Raw genomic sequence first — 18,976 nt, 5'->3', positions numbered from 1 at the left:
AAGCACTTAAGGTACAATACTGGCAAAAAAAAAAATTTAAAGCAAAACTATTTTTATACTTCAAATTTACTAATCTTTGCTATTAGAGTATATGGGTTTCCAATGAAACCATTTACCAGTCATTTGTGTGTGAATAGAAGAAGGGGAGGGGTTAACACAGAAATTTCCCACACTATATCTAAACATTTATTAACTCAGCATTAAAATGGTTTATGTACTGTATGACCCTGTGGACAAAGGGAAGGGGGTATAAATAATCAAGACTACGTACGAGCTTTGTGTGAGTGTAAGACCTGTGAAGAGAACTGAGGGAAATCGGTTGCACTTTAGCATGAGAAGTGCAAAATATAGCACTGAGATGTAACTGTGTATTGTGTAAAACAGGCCCTTATTTGTGTTTTAACTGTTTATGAAGCTGCTGTTTTGCTGATTTGTACTGGCAGTTCACATTACAGTGAAAAGAAATGTTCACATTATGTTCTTAAAAAAATAAAGGCCTTGTTCTTTTGCAGTTAGACCTGGTTTTGTTTTGAGTGAGTTTTACTGGGTTTAAGGGAATGATTGTCTAGCTTATTCAGACTTGCAAATATATAAATCCATACATATCCTATAAATATTGTTAATGTGGTTCCTGTTGTTAATGTTGAAAAAAGGCTCCAGACAGACATGACAAGATGTAAAACCTCCCCCACCCCACACAACCTTCAGCAGAAGGACCTTAGCCAAGCACCCGATGGCACAATTTCATGTATCTATGACTCTAATCTGATTATTAAATTTGAGGATGATACATCTGTGTGGGTCTTATCAATGGTGATTCATCCCTCACACAAATAAGATTCAGAATCTCATTAATTTGTGCTCGACAAATACAAATTACCATGCACATATTTAAGACTGTAAGGTAAGGAAGCATAAAGGCTGAGTTTTTAAAAAGGCAGTGCTGAGCAAGTATCCAGGGAGTGGAAAGTAGACATATTTTTTTAATGACATTTGCTGTTGTTTTTGTAGTAACGCAAACCTTCTGGTAGTGAAGAAACCCCAGCAGCACTTTAGGGATTTTATTTTTGAAAGAAAGTTTCATTTGGTTGGTACAATAATAAACTTTAAAACTTATACTTTAGAAAGTATTTTAAGATTTTGGATCAAAGTTTTAGTCAGATATTCTAAACAGCGCAATTGGGCCGACTGGGCACCTCGATCATGACTCTCTGTGACACTGTTCAATATGAAATACCTTCACTCTGCAGCTCAGGAGCTGCAATAACCACATTCAAATGCACTTAAAGCTACTGTTCATGCATATGAGTAGTCTTGTGCTTCTGTTTTTCAAGCTTGATTTGATTTCTAATTGTCATAAATGAGTAAATGCATTTACGGGGAGAAGCTTTTTTTCTGTTAATTATGAGCATTACAGAGAGATTAGTGTGACTATACTGGACAGCATGACTGAATCTGAGCGAAGAGGGAGAATCTAGAGCGTCTCCATGGGGGAATAGGAAGCCTATCGCTTTAACGGCCCCACTTTTTGATTTAGGCAGACTGCGTTCTTACATTTAAATCAAGCCTGGTGCAGCTTTAAGCATTCTCACCTATGGTAAAAGTCTGTTGTTGTCTTTGTTGTTGTTGTTGTAACTTACCTAGCTTCAGGATACTAACACTTGTCAAAGTCCTGTGCTAAGGGACCTTGGAGAATAATCTGAAGTCAGAAGTGGAATGAATGAATTTCCCGTCTTTTGAGGCTTACATATACACGAAAAAACTGTTGTAATGGTAGGTGTTGGCTGGCAGCAGCAACTGTGTTAATGCAAATGAGATGAAAGCTGTGTTTGGAGTTTGGCACTTTAGAAGACACTTGAGAGTGAAAACCAACTGAGAAGCAACAATAATGGGCTCTGATGGACTGTAGTGTAAAAGACAAAGTTTAAATGACCATCAAAAATGAGCTTTGTCCAAGTGACACTGACTCATGATGTTGTGCATCAAATACATTGTTAAGTGTGGCACGTTAATAAGTGGTAGTGGATTGGTGTGAGGGTAGGGATGTTGTTCCATTGGGATTTTATTGAATCTGTATTTTTCTGTTTTTATTTTATTCAGTGCTCTACCAAATCAAATTGAAATACCCTGATATTTAGAAATCAGGCTTCTTAATATCACATTAACACAACTGTTAATTCTACTTGTGATTTAACAACCAGACAAGCCACACTAAAGATGCACCAAAGATGAGCCACAGGTAAAACAGATGGATGCATATATTGTAATAAAATATTAATTTGTACTGAAAATTTGTGTCAATGGCAGCAACAGAAATGATTGAAGGATAGGAGCTATATAGATAACGGAATTAGGTACAATTAAATCACAAACTGTGCACTATTGCAGGGAGCCAAAAAAAAATTGCATTAGGTGAAAATAGCAGTGGTGTGACACACATCGACAGTTTTATAATTAAGTCAAATGTAGTATTTGTGAAAAATCATAATTATGTTTTTTTTGGACAGTGAATTACTGTTTGTGTATTTTGAATGATTATTCAAATTAGCAGTTTGATTTCAGAAAATGTTTTATTAGCAGCTGCTTGGAAAGGGAAAAATGTTAAATGTATAAATTTTTTTATAAAATTTGGATTAAATGTTGTACGTTTACCTGTTTAAAAGTGTTGAACTGCATACAATTCCCAGAATATAAATCATTCTTACAGCATCACACAGACCTATAGAGGCACCTGGGGTAAAACCACCTAATCTAAGCAGCAATTCCTAAAACTAACCCAAATATAACAAAAATTGACCAGTTATCACATAATGCAAATAGATAATTTTTTAAAAGCTTAAATCATGTGATGATGCTTTGGACATTTACCACTTTTCATTTATGCCTAAAGAGCTTCTTATGGTTTATCTCTCCAATATGCATTCTATGTTTCTTAGAAATGATATGCCTGAGAGGTAAGGTTAGCTTTCATTCTATTCCCTAATGCACAGGCATTTAAAAGCTCAAGCTTGGTCCTTGAAATACAATCTGAGAAGATTAGAGATAGCTTTCGAACATCTGCTCTAACTCATTTAACCATTAAAGCCAGCTTTTTCAACCATTTGATGTTCAGGTCTTGTGTGTGCAACAGTACAGGTGAGCCAAGAAATACAACTTCATCCTGTGAGACAATGCTTTTATTGACCTTTGCAACACATTAGATTCTTAAATGTGTAATGGTTGCCTCCCACAGTGATATACTGATTCAATAAAGCCTGGAAAACCCAGAGGTATTTTGTCACAGAGGTAATTTAGTGGACTGATTCAACAGTTAGAAGCAGATTTGAATTGTTGCAAGCTGGTCTAAAACCCCTGCTTGTAAGAGGGGTTTTAGAAAGAAACAGAAGGAAAACACATTTCACTGACAAGGTTTCCTAATTATGTTTATTAAAAAATATTATGTTAGTTTTGTGCGTATAAATCCAGTGCTGTGTTTATTTACAAGGATTAATGTAGTTAGTTAGTTCCTCTGCTTGTCTTCTTGTTCTTATCAGTATGTAGCTTTAATTAAAAAAAAAAAAAAATCCTTTCTGTGTAAATAAAATCATCTTTCAGTTGTATAAAAACATTAATACTTCTAAGGCCTTATACCAGAATGTCATAATGTCATACTTCATAAAGTGTGGGTATTTCAAATTGAATACATTTTCACTTTCACTTCATTTCACATTTTCACAAGGGCTTTGTACGGTATTTCATCACGAGTGAATATGTGTGAAATTGCATATGAAATGGTGCGCATAGACCACTGTAAGAAAATATGGACACAAAAATTGCTGCTGTATTTGCATTCAGAAAGATAACTGTTGAGCTTTGACCATGGTTGAGTCAAACTTGTTGTCTGACCATATCAGAAATTGGAGTTGTTCCAAACAGTCATGATATAAGGCTAAATGCCATAAAGAGATGTTGCAAAAATGTAAAAATGCACCTTTCAGACTCATGGTTGCACTTGGTTGTTCACATGAACAGTGACAGAAATATTTGTGATATAACTGTTAACCAAGCGAGTCCGAGGAAATCAATGGTCACTCCTAATAAGTCAGAAATGCCTAATGTGGCCCATGGGGGTCTCTGGGTGTCAAGTAGTTAAGAAGCGTACCATGTAATCACAGCGTCCATGTTTAAAGTCCCAGGGTTCATAACCTTCTCTATCTGGTCTGGTTCTCTGTCTCTCTGTACTGTCCACATCCTCCATCTTAAGTGACTGTGTGGTGCAAGTATCTGTTCTCAAGAGCAAATACTTGAACAAAAGTCTTTATCATAAATTCATAGTGTCTGCCCTTGTCATAATTTTGCTCGTCCTATGAAAACTCTGCTCCAAAAACAGTATTTAGTCCAAGTACAATCACAGTATTCTCTCAGCACTGATTCAATTTTCTATTAAACATTTATTTCAGAAAATTGTGTTTTTGCAATATTGTGCTACACAACCACTGGCCAACAACCAGTACAGAAAAAAGTATTATAAAAAATCATGACAACGTGAATGTTGGCCATGTATGAAGCATTGTGCTGTTTAATAAAAGTCTTATCTTCTAGAGTTATTGGACAATGGAACGACATTTTATTAATCAAAATATTATACAGCATATTATGGTGTATATAGAAATTATAGTAAGCTAATATTTAGAGCTTTGGGAACAAGGGGTTAATAAAAAGAACAGTAAGAATTCTATTCACTGCCAAAAAATAAATGAATAACGTGTTAAGTAACAACTATAGGGAAGTGTATGGATGGTAGCTCTCTTGTCACAAGTCATTCTTCTCTTATCCAAATTACAAATGTAAAGCAGAATAATTACCCAGTGCAAGTATCTGAATAGTCAAATATTCAAGTCCAGCCCTAGTTAGATTTTAATCTGTGTGGGTTTTTTTTTTAAATGCTTCCTGGTTCAACAATTGTTCTCACTCTCATTTACCCTCACGCTGCTGTTTTCTGCTTTCCTTTATTAACAGCCTAGCTTTTGCATTTTTACCCATCCCCCTCAGTTTCTTCTCTATCTTCATCTCTATTTCACTCCTTTTCTTTCTTGCTGTCTAAGTGCAATGTGATCCAGGACTGATGCTGGCAGCCCCAACTGTGGCACTGCAATCTCTGCTCTGCTCTGGTTGCTAGGCAGCCTGTCTGAGACAGGGATCTGTGATGCACCTCCCTCTCCGTCTGCCTCCAAAAGGAAAAAGAAGCAGGGAGAGTGGCAGAACTGGCCATTGGGCCATCAGCCAAAATTTAGATGATCCCTCAAAATATCTCCATTTTCAAAATGGGCAGCTTCACATCTGCAGTGCAGCAGAAAATACTGTGAGTCTGAGGGGCATTTGAGGGGTAAAGATTTGTACCAAAAATACAAGGACTTACCCACAGGATGGTGGCAGATCACCTCTGTGATGCTGCCCACCTTCTGATATGTTTGTGATGGCAAATGCTGTGTGCAGATTTTGTGTAATCACGCCTAGAATGAAACCTACCATGTGTGGCTAACACAGTGGGCTGCTGGCAGACTGCCTGTGTGTGGGATATCAGTAGGGGAGTAAGGTTACTAGGAAGAAGTTGCATGATCTGCTACTGTAGAGCCAATGAGTCATACGTTGCTCCATGTGGTGGTGGAGGATGATCACTTTACCCAGTGCACAATGTTGAATGAGGCCTCTGTTTCTATCATGTCTTCATTCTGCACTTGTAGGCGTCACACATGATTTACAAGACACATAAAGATTAATTTGTGATGGAAATACTGCTTAGTGTCCTTGATGATATGAAGTAAACTACACTATTATTGTTAAAAGGAGCCAAAACATCGGCTGTAATAATGAAGAAAACTTTGTGTTTGTGATTTAAAGATTATCAACCTTACACATAATGACATCTTTGTTTTTAACTAAATGCACATTTACATGAGCAGTTAGACTAAAAGGATTATCTGTATCTCTATATGTGTGTGTCTGCAGAAGTACAGGTACCAGGATGAGGAGACGCCCCCCTTGGAGCACAGTCCAGCACATCTGGCTCCAGGGAAAAGTGCTGAGATGCTTCACATGAGTGACAAAAACCTTGCTGCCATGGAGGCCATACATGGCTACACACCTCACACACATATCTCTCCTGTCAAGGTAGGACATGTACATGCACAAGAGAACATACACACACACACACACACACACACACACATACACACAAATATAATTTATGTAGATTGTTGAGGATTAACTAATATCTATCACACAATTGCTTTGTCCACTCAGCTGTCACCACATGTTGGGATGAGCTTGTTACTGTGCTAGAATAAAGACCATTTATTTTCGAGTTGAGCACACAAAGCACATCACACATTATCATAAACTATTATACCTTTACAACAGCAATTTGTATTCATTGTGATGTCAGGAACACATTTAAATAAATTCTTCACTAGTTGGGTGACTTACTCTGTGTAGCTACAGCTCATGTGGCTATATAAACGCACACAAGTGGATAAGTGGATAAATCGTTGGAGTTAAGGCAATAACTTTTGAAACTATTTTGAAGTGAGACATTAAAATTATATCCCCATTTACAAATAGCAAGTCTGAAAATCTCCAGTTCAGTCACCGGAAAGATTTATGGCTGTGGTAATGTGGTTAGCCTCATTCAGAGGCATATCATGCTCTAAGCTTTGCTAAATTAGGTTTCATTTGACTCCTACATAATGTTCATTAGCAACACTTTATTGATTACAACTTTGCACTTAAGATTATGTACTGTGTTGTTGGGTTTGAAATTAAAATTTTCCAACAGTGTGCTATAATAGGAATATAATATTAAGTGGATATCTGACCCCTGGCATATTTTAGGTCTGAGATTAACTTTACACCTGCATGAACAAGCATATGCTGCAATTTAAAATAAAAGCCTAACTGGTTAATATCAGGAAAATCAAATGTGGTCAGAAATCAGTTTATTTTAATGTGTGACAGCACATTGTACGCCTTGTATGCCAACAAGTTGCTTATTGACACAGACAGTCCAAAGATAAAGCTGACATCGGTAGGAACAAGAGCACAGTCACTTTGCCTGGAGTGCATTAACAATTACATACTGTAGCTACAAATGCAAGCAGGTGTAAGCTATGCTCACTGGATAATGATCCAGCTCATATGCCAAAAGAGGCCACTGACTATTAAGACTAATAAGTCAATGTGTTTACATGCTTAGAGAGGTTAGAGTTTTTTCCGTTTCCCACATGGGAAAATCACACTGAAGTCCCTGAGGAGGAGACATCCTGTAAAATGGTTCCTTTTAATGAGCAGAGGGCAGAGGCTGAGTTATTGTGCTTTACTGCTGCTATTTAAAACATACACAGCCTTTTCAGTATGAGGTGTGGTGGCCAGGGAAATTTCTTCTGATGGTGTTGAGAAGGTGCTTGGTTTAGAATCGCTGTCAAAGGGAAAATCTGAGTAGTGGTATTGAAAAGAAAGCTCCAGTCATCATGAGATATAACATCAAATCAACACTACACAATTACCTCAGTGTAAGATGTGTAAATACATGGACAATGTGCAGTCCGTCCTTGCTGAATTCCTTTGTTGAATTCTTCATTATGTTGATCGGTGTACCACTTATTATGGTAATTAGGTGGGAGACCTACACCTTTATGATGTCACTTTAAAGTGTGATTTAAGTGTGAATTAAAAAAATGTATTACATGACTAATTCAGTCATTTCACAGAGGCATGTGATATCAGACATTGTGACTACCGTGATCACTTTGAAAGTATATCTGACATACAGAATACATAATTTTATTCCAAATAATAAGTACACTGTTAGCAAATAGGTTAGGATCTCTAAGAAGTGTTCAATTTCATAAAAATTAGAGATGGTCATACTACCAAATGACATGAAAAGACCATAATTAATGAATGCATCATGTCAGTACTGTCTCTAATGATCAGACAGTGCTTGGAAAAGACAATGAACCCTAACTTTCTGCTTTAGACATAATATTCGACTAAATTCCTATTTGTAACATTTACTAAAAGATACAGTGCCAAGTACTTTCGGTACTGTGGAACTCTGAAAATCTGTTTGTGCAGGTCTGAACACAGCAACCACCCTTCAGTTCCAGTAACCTGTTACTGGATGGTGTCTCGTTCCAGTCCTAAATGTACTCTGGAGCATGTTATAACTAAATGGCTAGTTGACAGCACACCATGTTTTTTCAAAGTTCATTGAGCAATCTGCTGTTTGCTGATTGTTATTTTGCTCAGATAATCACCACTGTTATCAACAAATGTTAATTGTGCAGTTTTATAGCAAACTTTAAATCACAGGATCTACTCCCTGTATTTACCTTCATGTTCCTATCCCAGAACCATTATCCAAGACAAGACAATTCTCCCAAGTCTTCTTTTGATGTTTGTTTGTGAAAGGAATTGAAACTAAGCAGGAAATAGACCAAGTTTACAATCTGGTCCACTGATTCAGATTAGCACAAACTACACCTTTGACAATCACCTGTAACAAAAGATTTGCATATTCTGTACCCAAATAATGTTGCAGAACATTATCAGGTTTAGCTTAGATTTGTTGACAATAAGGAAAACAGCATTTTTTGTTAATCAACACTACTGCTAATGTAGCCATGTTTCTAATAAGATATCATGTTGTAGCAATTCATTAAATAACAATATCAGAGAAGCCCTAATTGAGCCTACTGTCTTGGCTGTCCTATTTCATGGCCAGGAAAATATCTTAAAGTGATTATTTAGGCAAAACAGGATTTGATCGTAAAAATTACCTGCAGTGTTGGCAATAAACACGTGGGCAGTCTGAAGTCCTGCATCTGTACTTGCTCGTTGGAGGTAAAAAGCCAAGAACTATTATTAGGCATCAAGTAGATATCTTAATATGCATAAGATCCACATGATGTTAGTGTCATGTCTTTGGACAGCCAAATCTTTACTGACTGCACTGAAGGCTTGTGTTGTCTTTAAGAGTCTTGATTCTTCATTCTTGTCTCTCCTAATGCTTTTCTTTAAAACCAGTAAACAAGGTGCATTCTGCTTTCATACAAATAATTTGATTAAGGAAGGAGCAGAAATTTCACTTACAGGCAGTCAAGCTGGAGACGCATTGCTCCTCATGTGACAGTGATGTTTAACATGATTATCTACCCATAATTACACTCATATTCATGGGTTTTTCTAGAGGCTCCTACGAGCCTCTTTTATATGAGAATTCATATAGACAAAATGTGCATCAGCATATTTTAACTGAAGTCATAAAGATTAGGAGCTGATGTGGTCATTTACTGCTTTGTGTGGACTGATAATGTTTCATGAATCATGCAATTTGAATATAGATATGAATATTATTATATATATTTAAATAAATCTGTCCAAATTAAGCTGTGGAGAGTTCCTCCAATTTGCAAAAATGAAATCCTGGTGCTCATGTTCATAAACTTAGTACTTAATTAAACTGTTTTTTATTTAACTCTTTAATTACCAACAAGAAGTAGTGATGAGGAAAAGAGACTGAAATTAAATATACTATATAGCAAAAATACATTCACTGCAGCAGAATTTGGGATTTTTATTCCCCAAATACATAAAAGGGAGGATGTTGATGTCGTTCACCATATTCTGGGAACCAGGATTGTCCCTATTTCTATTTCTGGAACAATGACAATTTTTAATAAGTCTTGTGTTTTTCTTCAGGGAGAACTGAACCCACTATGAAGAAAATAGGTTTAGGCTCACTTAGTTCAAAGTCAATTGTGTGCATCATGTTATGTCAGTGTTCTGCATCCTTGAATAGTCACAAAAAAAACAAACTCAACCCCAGGGATGGATAACATAGGACATAGACTATTTGAGCTATTTAGTTCCTACTCAGCGTCATGTTGGTGATGATGATAGTATTATATTATACTGTTGTACTCGGCATACATCATTGGTTATAATTACACAAGAGCATGAAATAATGAAGATACAGTAACAAGGGTGTGTTGCTGATAACGGGGGTAATGATGATGATGAAGACGATGATGGTGTGGTGGCAGGTTTACCTATTGCTTCCTCACATAGCGTCATGATGGTTTAGTCTTGGACATTTTGGCTTTGCGACCCTGATCATCACAGTGGGATATGGTAAGAAACTAAAGTGGATTACTACCAACCCCCCAGCATTTGACAGAGTGTTGGGAGTGGAAAAGTTAGGGATTTCTCAGTGTTCGAATCTCTTCACCCACTAATGAACTTTATGTATGGGTGCAGTGTTTTCAAAAAATTAGTAATGTTCTACCACTGTGATACTACTGTAACAACTAGTGCTGGTGTGCCACAGATCAAGGTATTGAAGCCCAGTGTGTCTCCAGAGGAACTACTGATGGAAAGCTATATTAGGATTAACTGCACTCATTGTAAATGTGAACATCAGGATCTGCATGAATCTACTGTGCCTCCCAGGTAGGCGTACTGGGACCAACAAACACAGCTGCAATATTTATACTTTAATGGCGTGTTTGCTGCCATACAAAACTTTTGCAGTGAGAGGAAAAGTGTTTTCTGACATATGCAAATACTATAAAGTGTATATCTCGAAACACTGGGTATATTATTTCGATTAATTACCTTTGTGGGGTAGTCTGTTCTACTTTAATGGCCTAATGATTCCACTGTTTTTTACTGCTTATCCAATTCTGAAAATGCTCTTCCAATAGTCCTTCAGTGACCTATCAATGAAAAAAAAAGATAATCAAGTAGGCTGTATTGTGTATTTTAAGATTTATCATCAGCCACTGTGATTTGTGGTTTGGCAAATTCCCAATGTCTTATATACTGTATGTCATTAACACTGTATTTTTAACATTATGGTATGATTACAGTGTAGCCTAAGGAACCATAATATTGTATTAACTATTCACGTTAGACAATCTTTGTCCTTGTTTCAGTTCTGGAGCTTTTGGTGGAACCTAGTTGTGACCCTCAGTGTTAATGTATGCAACCCCTCTGATGAATAAAGGAACAAACAAAACAAAGCAGCACCCACTGTTCTTCCCCTGTGCCCATCAGCATGCTCTGCACAATTACCCTATCCCTTCTGTTGTTTTGCAGCCTGTGTTGATGTCTACGGGACACACTCCAATGTACACCTCCGCTGTTTCCACACTGGTAAGAGCAATCAGTGCCGCTCCGTCACTTTGAAAATTACCAGTATCACCATCAGCCATCATCATCAGTGTGATCTGTATCATTTCGTGTCTTTGCTGGATTTGGTTTCACTCAACATTTGGCTGTCTGATAGCAGAGAGACAGCTGCCCCTCCAACACAGTGTTTTATGTAAACTGCCAAAGAGTGTGAGGTCATCCGTTGTCAGTGTATTCACCTCATTGTCATTCAAATCTCCTTTGTCTGGCAGATTTGTTTTGCTTGCACTTGATGACTATTTATGGGAAATATTGTGCTTCCATCACACTATGATATTCCTCTTCCGTATGCATATTTCTATTCCTATGTTCAATGCAAAAAAGTGAAGCACCTTTCATTACAATAATCACATCACCTGAGCCAAAAAATATCCAGTTTCACCATGAGAGTTTGATAGACAGGCCTCATTTTGCAGGACATACTAAAACCTGTAGGTGTCAGTGTAAGACTGTGCAGTCATAACCTTAAAAACACACCTAAACTACCTCCTTTATTATCAGACAGGTTACATTGGAAGTGAACAATTGAATCTGACTGTCACTCTCTCCATCACTGTTGAACAGATAGTTACTCTGGTAACCACTGTGTACATAATTTCTCATCTGTGTCTGCTTGGCCTAACCTTAAACACACAACATTTACTAGTGCCTACAGATAATTAGTGAATTCAACCTGAAAAGAATTGTTCACACTTTAGCAAAAAGTCTTAAATAGAAAAATGTATACAGTCCCTGACCCTGCCACATATAAAGTACTTAGGACTGCATATGCATATATTCAAATATCAACACTGCTGAGTAAAGTATGTACTGTCTCGAAGATGTGTTGCAGCAAGGCCTGTGTGTGGTCATGTGTAAATGGTGTCATGAGTCTGTTGCCTTGTAGTTGAAATGGTGTCAGGTTTGCCAGAACCACTCTAGGGCCCATTGATTAATGGTTTGGCACATTAAGAAGAGGTCTTGGGGTTATGCACATGATTTAACAAAAAGGGCTTTAGCTTCGAAGGACACCAGTTTTTTTTTTTTTAGTTAGAGCATAATGTAATTAGATTTTTTTACAGGGCTATACAGAGTTTTTCAGTTTTTTTGGGTTCCCTCTGCATCTCAGTCTATAAGTCTGTAAATATGCCAAACCATCTCCTCTTGTTATGGGGCTATAGTAATTGTTGTATTTGCCATTTATCCTTTACGTGACATCCTGGGAGTGAGAACCAGCAGGCACAAAGTGCTTAAGGCCCCCACCGTCCAGTGTACATTACGCCCAGTCTCTTTGAAGGAAAAAGGATACATATCATTCTCTCTCCTCTATGACCACACAATTGTTTCTATATGTAATACTTTTAACACAACTTTTCTTCAGGCAAAATAGTTATCCCCTTCAAAAGAATGTCTGACACTTAGAATAAAGACATTTACAATGTAAAGATTCAATCATTGTTTTTTTTTCTTGTAGTGTCTTTCTAATAGTTCCCATTATATCCTCCCCTTTGTGCTCTGCAGTCTTGTCTAGTCGGTATCTGGTTTCTATCTTCATTCTTCCCATCCTCCTTCGGTTTCTTTAATAAATGTTTAAAAATGTCCCTGCAGCTTCAGTGTAATTACTGTGCAGCAGCACAGCTCAGGTCCTTTGGGAAGAAAAGAGGAGTGTGTGAAAAATATGCATACAGAAAGGAGGGGAGGGGAGCTGTTCATGCTGAATGAGGCAGACAGGGGCCTTACAATTGGATGGGTGTGAACATTAGGTAGGTAGATGGATGAATTTTATTTAAAAAATGAGAACATCAGCCGACAGCTTGTCCTTCAGCATGTCCTTACTAAAGTCTGTTTGGTGTGTATGCTTGTGTGCTTGTTCGTATGTGTGTATTACAACCGTGTTAAACCATCGATCTTTCAGAAAAAAACAGGGTTAGAAATCTGTGGAAAAAAAGCTGTACATTTCCAAGTAAACGGTATACTTTCTCCCGTAGTCACGTGCGTGCCACATCGACCATTTAACAATTGGTTTAAGACAAAAGCAGGTGAAATGGTTAAACCCATTTTGGTTGAAACTAAATCTATCACATTTCTTTCTTTCTGTAAGACTGCATTCAGAGAATCGTTTGCATTATGTAAAAAGAATGCAGGAGCTGCGTTGGTGGAATTGTGTCATTTTGTGTACTGTTAATAACATAACATAAAATCAAGGAGGTCTAGTTGAACACAGATTTGTGTTCAAAGCTTTTTAGATAAGATAATACAGCACAGTGATTTGTAATACTGGACACTAGAACTACATTTATTCCAGTGGCAGTTTCCCCTTTGGATGTGATGATCATGAGATGTGGCAGAAATGGTGCGTTCACATTACAAAGTTACATTACTCATTACACATTACTAAGATTGCAAGTTTGGATGTATTAGACTGGTGTGCACCACACCTGGCTAATTGATGTGGTTTGAAGCGATACGGCTTTCTGTTAAATAAAAACAAAATGTATTGTATGTGGATGTGTAAACAGAAAAAAGTATAATTGCAGTGAAAAACTAAAATTATCTCTCTCAGTTTTAAGTGCTGTCTGGGATTAATCAGATCAATTTAAGCTTGCTGTCATGCTAAGTTCAAGGAAAGTAGAATTCCTCATCCTCTCCATAGACATTATGTGAAGAAGCAGCAAGTAATTGACATTAAACTTTCCTGTGCGCTCCTCTTTCTCTCAGCAGTGGGGAAGGGATGGGTACAGTAGCAACAGAAAATATGAACTGCATTCTATCTCGGCACAGACCAGTAAGAGGAAGGAACTGCTACTGTACTCCATTCCTATTAGATAGCAAAAAATGGAAGGATCTTTTGTAATTCTTTTTTTTTACGGAAAGGGTGATTTCTAATGAAAGCACGAGTGTCTCTCAGAAATCAACAAGCCTCATCGGTGGCAAGAATTTGCAACTTGAGCCTTCTGTTGGAGGATGGTATCGGACTTCTTCAAATTTAGCCTTCAGCTCAGACTCAGCAAGACAGGACACTAATTGGGCTTTGCTCTCTCTGCAATTCCGGATTTAAAAATTTATGTAATTCTGCATCCTCTGTCCTTAGCATCCTATCTTTATTATTATGTCTTTGTAAGATTAAGTAAAAAGCAATGTTCAAAGTCATATTCTAAGTCAAAAAAGAGGCAATCTGGATACCCAATGGTTTCTAAACAACTATTATGGCCTAGATCTGATGGTTCACAGTGCAAGAATCCTTTTGCGGTATTTATAAAGGCAGACACCTCAGCGTACCAGCGTACTGTAATTCTTCCAGTGGGTGTGTATGTCCTTTTGGGAAGTGAGTACGAGTTTTCTCCCCAGTATCAACAATTTAAAATCGGGCACTTGGAAGCATAATGTTTATTTCTGTGTGGTACGCCAAAAAGATGGGCTGCCAGTTTCTCAGCAATGTACAACAAGTCACGAAGCATCGACATCCTAAAATGGTAGGCATATTTTACTTTTTTTCTTTTCTATTTGAAAATATTCTTATGAAAATGTTTAATAGCTTGAAAAATATATTGAATTATTATTTGTGATGGGTATTAATTTGGGGAGTATTAATTTACTCTTTACTTAAGTAATTACATTACATCATTTATTATTTAGCATGAAGTGAAATAACTTTATCTTATTTATTATATTATAATATGGCTATTCTGTGCTTGAATAGACAAAGTAATATAGTAACATAACAAGCACTTGGTTAGTAATGTAACATGGTTCATGTATTACACTGGTAACCACTGTGTACCACTGGCTTCATAAAATTAAAGCATCGTTCATTAACTATGGCTTTGCCAAGCATATTATTCTGGGGGGGTTATTATATTAATCCTTAAATTAATAATAATAACCAACCTTAAATGGAGGTTGGTCTTAAAGTGCCAGGAAAGTATGGTAACAGCAAAACAACAAAGCAAATAGAGAAACAGAAACAGACATGTCTCCTATGATGGTGTTAGCAGTCAACTGTGTATCCTAAAACTTACATTTCTATGCAACTAAACTGGTACCACTAATATGGTTATTTTAGGAATGTAATTGCAACCAATCTGTAAAATGTTGTGAGAAAAGTTTACATTTATCTGCTGTAATACCATCATATTTGTCTGAGCACAGCATTATTAAACTTTTTTGGTTATGTTATGATCCTCACAGAGCTTAGTTAAAGTTAGACAGAGACTGTGATCTGGCTTAATAAAAACACCTAATTGTGACTTCAGAGTCAATGTTTATTAACTTTTAAACACAACCACAATCTTTCTCTAACCTTAACCAAAGTAATGGGAGAAAACAATGTTCACTTTTTAAGTGGGGCTTTCAAAATAGATCAAATCAGTCCACATTCTTTCTCAAGTTAGCTAGCAAACATATTTCTGTTTGGGAAGGGGGTGAAAGTAAGTTTCTCTCCCTCATCCTCTGTCTTTTGTTTGGCTTTTTGGCTTGTAACAAACGTAAACCTGCCAACAAACAAATGTTACAAGATTGACCCAAAAAAATGTAATTGCATTTAAGAAACATAGTAACACACTATTACTTAGAATAGTAATTGTAACAAATTAGCATTTAGCAATCCTTTAAGTTATACATTACTTAAAAATAATATCATTGAAATGCTGATACTAATAACATGTTACCGCACAACAATGACTTTATTATGGTGCCAAGTCTGTTTACAAAGCTCAGCTCAGAGGCTCCACTTACAACCCATGATAGATATATCAAAATTATACTAAGCCAGAATAATCAAATCTGTGTGTGTGTGGACCTTTGTGCTGAAACAAAGTACTACTCTGGCTCTGGACAATGTTAGGAGAATTCAGCCTTGGACATTGTTTGAAGTGGCCTTTCAGACATGTAACGAGAGATCATCTGAGTAAGAACCGTCCTCACATGTAAAGATCTGCACTATTTCCACTCACAGGAGGCATAATGTGATAGAAAACTTAAGCTTTGGGGAACAGTGTTTTGTTTACAGCATGTCAGAGCCGTGCATTTAATAAAAAACTACAACAGCAGTTGGGATAGAAATGTCATCAACACTCGCACACTTTTAATCCTCCTGCCGATTTGGGACAGAGCAGCGTGCTAAACGCACAATCTCATGAACATAATACAGACATTGTACTAGGGGGCTTGAAGGATAAAGCCCGGATAATGTTTCCAGCACCTCACTTGGACATTTTCGTTCACACCTACACCCCGTCCTGACAAAGCCGGGATAATGTTAGAATTCCAGTGCGTTTCTGAAAGGGGCTTAAAGGTGTGAAGGTTAATTTAACACTCCAACAGACATCGAGCCCACACATGCGCTACTACCTTTTGCAGCACTCCACATATGTACGTGGGATAAAATGAGAAGAGTATGTGACCAATGTGCATGATGTGACGTCCAAATTACCCTCTGTCACATCTTCTATAAAACCCACACACCGGCACAGAGGTACAGAAACTAAATCACCAGACTTCCAGCTTACCACACAGAAATCCCAGCCACACACACACACACAAAGTTTGCATGTTTTGTCTTCTCATTTCCATTCTATTGACAGCCCTCTAAATTAGGAGTCTTTTCTCTTTACCTGTCTGTAAACCGAAAAAAAGCTGTTCCAATGAACAATTAAACAGCTGAATACCCTTGCCTGCTTAACAATACCATTTTTTAATTATTATTTTTTCTTTTTAGATCCATACTAAATTATTCATCTCTTTAAATGGTGAATGTTCCTAAAATGTGTGTTCAGGAACACTGCCCGAGCAGCACAGCAGACCGTTGCGAAGTTCTGCAGAAGGCCTGGAAGGAAATCACACCTGAACATCTGCAAAAACTGATCAGCAGAATGCCTCCAATATGTCAGAGATTTATTGCTGCAAAGGGCAGTTTAATTGAGAAAAGCAAAGTTTAACATGCAAATTCAATTTGACCATTATTTTGAGCTCAAACATGCCTAAAATTAATTGTTTTTCATTTTTTGTTTAAAACAACTTGATTTATTAAATCCAGCAAAGATAACAGGAAGTGTGTGGGTGTTTCCACACTTTTTCTTGCCAGTGTAAACCGGGTGATATGTCTGTCTGTATTTTCCATAGATTAACATTTTGTATAAGATGTCCCCTGCTTTCTCAATTTCCCCTGAAGAAAACAAGATTTAATGAGAAATTAAACCATTTACCAAGCCTATCGTACAAACACATAAGTCTTATTCTTGCATAACAGGAGAGGACTTCTTCGACGGATTTGCAGACGAGATTTGCTCTCTGGCACAGGACAACCCCACAGTTATGAATAGCATTTTGTGAGGAACAACAGTTAGCTGGTCATAGGAATACGTTTTCTGTATGTGTGAGACAGACTACAGCAGTGCCAGGCTGGACCATGATGAGTTATAGACGGTGGCCACACAGAATCTTGATATTTTTAAAAAATAATGATGCAACATCTGCAGCAGCTTCTCACAACATTTATTTTAACTAAAACATTATCATTTTTAAATAAGTTAATGATGATGATTAATTATTGAATGATGTCTAATGGAAGCAGAGTGAAAGAGTGTTCCCTGTGTAAGGTGTTGACTAGCCAGCAGTGTATGTATGCACAGAATGGGCCAGACAGAGGCTGCACGAATGCAGACAAATGTAGAGTAGATTATTTAAATATTTAAAAGTGTTGTTATTTAGATGTTTGGAACATATACAGTACATTACTGTCCACAGCTTTAACGCAGCCTGAATACCCATGGGACACTGCTAAATTGCCTATGTTAAATCATTTTTAAATCCTTAATAGAAAAATGAAATTGATTTAAATACTCAGCCGCACATTTTTGCTGCTCTGTTTCTTGCTTCAGCAGAGTGCTAACTTAAATATTGATTTATATTGTTTTATTAGGCCAACTATTAGAGTAAATCAGCATCACATACAAAAAAATCTGAGATTTTAGAGCAATTACACAAGTTTATGTCTTAGTCTTTGAATATTCTGGGAATTAGCTTATAGAATATCAGTCCACTGAAGAGTTAAAGGTCTGGGTGGGGATGGATGTGGGTGCTTTCTGTAGAGACCCAGCAGAGAATGGCTTAGCTGAATAGGTGGGGCTAAAATATAGGTGGGCAAGATCAGCCACACACTGTAAATCTTTACAATCCCAATGTGAAAAGAGCAGAGAGAGAAAGGGCTCTGTCAAAATCCCTGCAGGGAAACTGCCTGCAATGGGCTTAGGTTTCTGCTGGCTATACTCATTATTTCTGTCTCTAGACAAGGATAAGTTTGACATAATGTTCAGCAGCATGATCCGCTCGAAACAGCTACACAGTGAAGCTGTGCACAGGCGTCTGTTATAATGGAACAATGGGCAGTTAAACCCAAACTCTGACATGTTGTGTATAACTGAGGGAGAATTTCATGTCTACCTTATGTGGATTAGTATATCTAGAGTTGGGTGATACAGACTTAACACTATGCCATGATTTATTTCAATAGTTTGCAGTAATTATATAAATGACACTATGAAAATTGTATAATTGAACAATATTTTTTGGGTCAAAAGTAATATTCACAATCAGTGATTAGAAACAAAGACAAACCTGGACTGAATGATATGAATGAATGATACTATTTCTTCATAGCAGTATCTGTGGTCCAGATTTTCCCTTCTTATCAACAGTTTGAATTGGCCTCATGCCTCTTGGCTCTTTAGCCAAGCTTTCTCTGTTTGTAGGCTGATGTGAGAGGCCCCAC

At 37.1% G+C, this 18,976-nt stretch overlaps 1 protein-coding gene across 5 annotated transcripts in view; it reads left to right on the top strand.

Moving 5' to 3' along the window:
• Positions 1-18,976, top strand: part of LOC137109115 (disks large homolog 4) — a 64,461-nt gene that overhangs the window by 27,610 nt on the left and 17,875 nt on the right. For 3 of the 5 annotated variants that reach the window (XM_067494529.1, XM_067494525.1, XM_067494528.1), the window contains exons 2-3: positions 5,989-6,150; positions 11,137-11,193. In XM_067494529.1, the coding sequence (XP_067350630.1) occupies positions 5,989-6,150; positions 11,137-11,193 (219 nt within the window). The remainder of the gene's footprint in view (positions 1-5,988; positions 6,151-11,136; positions 11,194-18,976) is intronic. The other 2 variants (XM_067494527.1, XM_067494526.1) reach the window with 1 other exon arrangement.

This window comes from Channa argus, chromosome 24 (genome assembly GCF_033026475.1).
Source record: "Channa argus isolate prfri chromosome 24, Channa argus male v1.0, whole genome shotgun sequence".
NCBI classification, from domain to species: Eukaryota; Metazoa; Chordata; class Actinopteri; order Anabantiformes; family Channidae; genus Channa; species Channa argus.
Note: the sequence above shows the minus strand (reverse complement) of the source record. Positions and strands in the feature narration are given on the sequence as shown.